This window comes from Pristiophorus japonicus, chromosome 23 (genome assembly GCF_044704955.1).
Source record: "Pristiophorus japonicus isolate sPriJap1 chromosome 23, sPriJap1.hap1, whole genome shotgun sequence".
Taxonomy (NCBI): domain Eukaryota; kingdom Metazoa; phylum Chordata; class Chondrichthyes; family Pristiophoridae; genus Pristiophorus; species Pristiophorus japonicus.
In genome coordinates this window covers 53785368-53788649 of record NC_091999.1, presented here as the reverse complement: position 1 = coordinate 53788649, position 3282 = coordinate 53785368, and the positions used below count along the sequence as shown (strand labels likewise).

Genomic DNA, 3282 nt, shown 5'->3' with positions numbered 1-3282 from the left:
CAACTTATCCAATCTGTCCTCATAGCTAAAATTCTCAAGTTCAGGCCACATCCTCGGAAATCTTTGTACCCTGAGTGGTGCAATAATATCTTTCTTGCAATGTGGTGACCAGAACTGCACACAGTACTCCAGCTGTGGCCAAATTAGAACCCGGCCAGAGTCAGCACCTTCAGGGGAAGAGAGGGAGGGGAACCAGTGAGTGTAGAACTGAACCCAACCAGTGTCAGCACCTTCAGGGGAGGAGAGGGAGGGGACCCAGTGAGTGTAGAACTGAACCCAGCCAGAGTCAGCACCTTCAGGGGAGGAGAGGCGGGGAACCAGTGAGTGTAGAACTGAATCCAGCCAGAGTCAGCACCTTCAGTGGAGGAGAGGGAGGGGAACCAGTGAGCGTAGAACTGAACCCAGCCAGAGTCAGCACCTTCAGCAAGAAGGAAAAAATGTTGGCGATGTTGTAATGGGTTTGGATTTCAGCATGGGGAGTAGGGATAGTGTGTGGGATAGGGATTTACAGCTGTGGGGAAACTAGAGAGGAATATGTGTACCACAGAAACCAAAATTGACTGTTCTGAGTTTCTATCCTGTCCTTACAGTGATGACTTTTGTAAACTCCTTTTTCAGGGGATGTTAAGGGGAGGATTTCCAGATGGGAAACTGGAACCAAACATCACCAAGATCTCACAGAGTCACTTGATCCACCGCAACATGAATATCATCGTCCTTTGACTGTGGAAGGAGAAATGTTTGTCTGTTCTGCCTGTGGGCAAATATTTCAAACATCAGTGTGACTGTAAAAGCAGCGAGACACACACAGCCGAGTGAGAGTGTTCCAGTGCACTGCCTTTGGAAAGAGCTTTAACCAATTACAAAGCCTGAAAAAACATCACACCATTCACAGTGGAGAGAATCTGTAAACGTGGTATGTGTGGGCGAGGCTTCAACTGAGCATCCATTCTGGAGAGACACAAGGATATCAGCACCATGGAGAAACTGTGGGTATGTGGAGACTGTGGGAAGGGATTCAGTTACGCGTATGAGCTGGAAATTCACAAGCGCAATCACATTGGGGAGAGGCTGTTCAGCTGTTCAGAGTATGGGAAAGGATTCACTCGGTCATCCCACCTGCTGAGAGACCAGCGAGTACATACCGGGGAGAGGCTGTTCACCTGGTCCATGTGTGGGAAGGGATTCAGTGATTCATCCAACCTGCTGGCACATCAACTTGTTCACACCGATAAGAAACCGTTTAAATGTTCTGACTGTGAGAAGAGCTTTAAAAGCAGAAATGATCTGAGGAAACAGCAACGCGCTCACACTGGGGAGAGGCCGTTCACCTGCTCCGTCTGTGGGAATGGATTCACTGCCCCATACAACCTGCTGAGACACCTGCGAGTTCACAATTGACTTCAGGGTTGGATTCTGCTGTGAATCACATCAGGACTGAATCGTGTTCATTCTGACAGTCGGGCTGTGTTTCCCCTGTAACTGGGCTGGATTTAATGACCTGGATATCTGACAAATAAATCAGCTTTGGTTCCAACACACAGTGTGTCGATTCCTTAACTTCTTCAATATAAGTGGCGACTAATTGTTGTCCTGTTACTAACTGTTCCTTTTTTGGAACTTTTCTCCTTCATTTAACAAAGACCTGTCCTTATGCAGCACCTCCCATGACCTCAAAGTGCTTTACAGCCAAAGAAGTGCAACAACAACAAAGTACATTTGAAGTGCATTCACTGTTGTAGTATAGGAAATGCAGCAGATGATTTGCACACAGCAAGCTGCCATGAACAGCAATGGCCAGATAATCTGTTTGAGTGATATTGGTTGAGAGCTGATGGGGCTTCGGTTGAACGACTCATCTGAAAGATGGCTACACTGACAGTGCAGCAATCCTGTGCGGTACCTGCCCTGGGTGTGTTTGATGGGACAGTGTAGAGGGAGCTTTATTCTGTATCTAACCCGTTCTGTACTTGCCCGGGGAATGTTTGATGGGACAGCGTAGAGGGAGCTTTACACTGTATCTAACCAGTACTGTACCTGCCCTGGGAGTTTTGATGGGACCGTGTAGAGAGAGCTTTACTCTGTATCCAATCCGTGCTGTACCTGCCCTGGGAGTGTTTGTTGGGACAGTGTAGAGGGAGCTTTACTCTGTATCTAACCCCGTGTTTTACCTGCCCTGGAAGTGCTTTAGGCAGACACAAGGTGCTCAGAATGACCCATTCCCAAACACTGACATCCATTCACCTCGATGAGAACATCATTTAACCCACAGATAAGGAAAACCCATCAGTTCCTCCCCTGGACACAGATCCGGAGGGACAGTGAGTGTCCCAAACATTGTTTCACAGTGTGTTCGATAGCTCACCCCTGGGTCTGAGCCTTTTGGTGATGATTTGAATTTGATGCCCTCGAGTTACTGACTCACCGACTGGTGGAAATAGTTTTTCCTCATTTACCGATCAAACTTTGAACACCTCCCTCAGATCTCCAATGACCCTTTGTTCTATTGAAAAGAGTCCCCGTTTCTCCAATCTCCCCTGATAACTAAAGCCTCTCTTCCCTGGTATCATCTCAATGAATCTCTCTGCACCCTCTCCATGGCCTCGATATCCTTCCTGGTGTAAGATCCCCAAAATCTGACACAATATTCGAACTGCAGCCTAACCAATGATTTGTGCAGTTTTACATGACCTCTGCCCTTTTGTACTCCACACCCCTATTTATAAACCCTAGGGCCCCATGTGCTTCTTTAACCACTTTATCAATATAAAATGGCTAAAATATATTGACGTCGACTTAAATGTGCATCTTGGGAAAGATAAGTTCAGTCTAAGTTAGAAACTCAAACAATCGATTCGCTGCAGACAGATCACCATGGCAACACTGATCCGACATACCATTCACTGAACCCACTGTTGCAATCTGTAATCAGATCGGGGAAAAAACAGGGTTTGTGTGTAAGTAATCACAATGTAAGCTTAAACCAGAGTGAGTAACACAATAGATTAGGTTATAACGCGAGATGCTTATACCTATAATTGTGAAACTATAAGAAATAACAACTAACAGCAGGCAGGGGAGTTTAGGATAATGAAAAAATTACTGAAGATAAGTAACTGCTGGGTACCAGGGAAATCACGGATTAGAGAAGTTCCAGCTGTCTTTTCCTCATATCCTGCCCAAACACAGCAGAGAAGACAAAGAAGAGTCCGGTGCCAGAGGTGGATCAGTGCAGGGTATAAATGTGAGGGGCGACTGATGTAAGAGGGCAGTGGGGACTGG

The 3282-nt window shown here is 46.4% G+C and overlaps 1 protein-coding gene across 1 annotated transcript; it reads left to right on the top strand.

Moving 5' to 3' along the window:
- Positions 1–978: 978 nt before the first annotated feature.
- Positions 979–1401, top strand: LOC139235545 (zinc finger protein 239-like). The gene has a single exon (XM_070866605.1). The coding sequence runs from the start codon at positions 979–981 to the stop codon at positions 1399–1401; it is 423 nt and encodes a 140-aa protein (XP_070722706.1).
- The last annotated feature ends 1881 nt before the right edge of the window (positions 1402–3282 follow it).

What these genes read in the sequence shown, in the direction of transcription:
- LOC139235545 (XM_070866605.1), top strand. Translation starts at nt 979, where the DNA reads ATGGAGAAACTGTGGGTATGTGGAGACTGTGGGAAGGGATTCAGTTAC.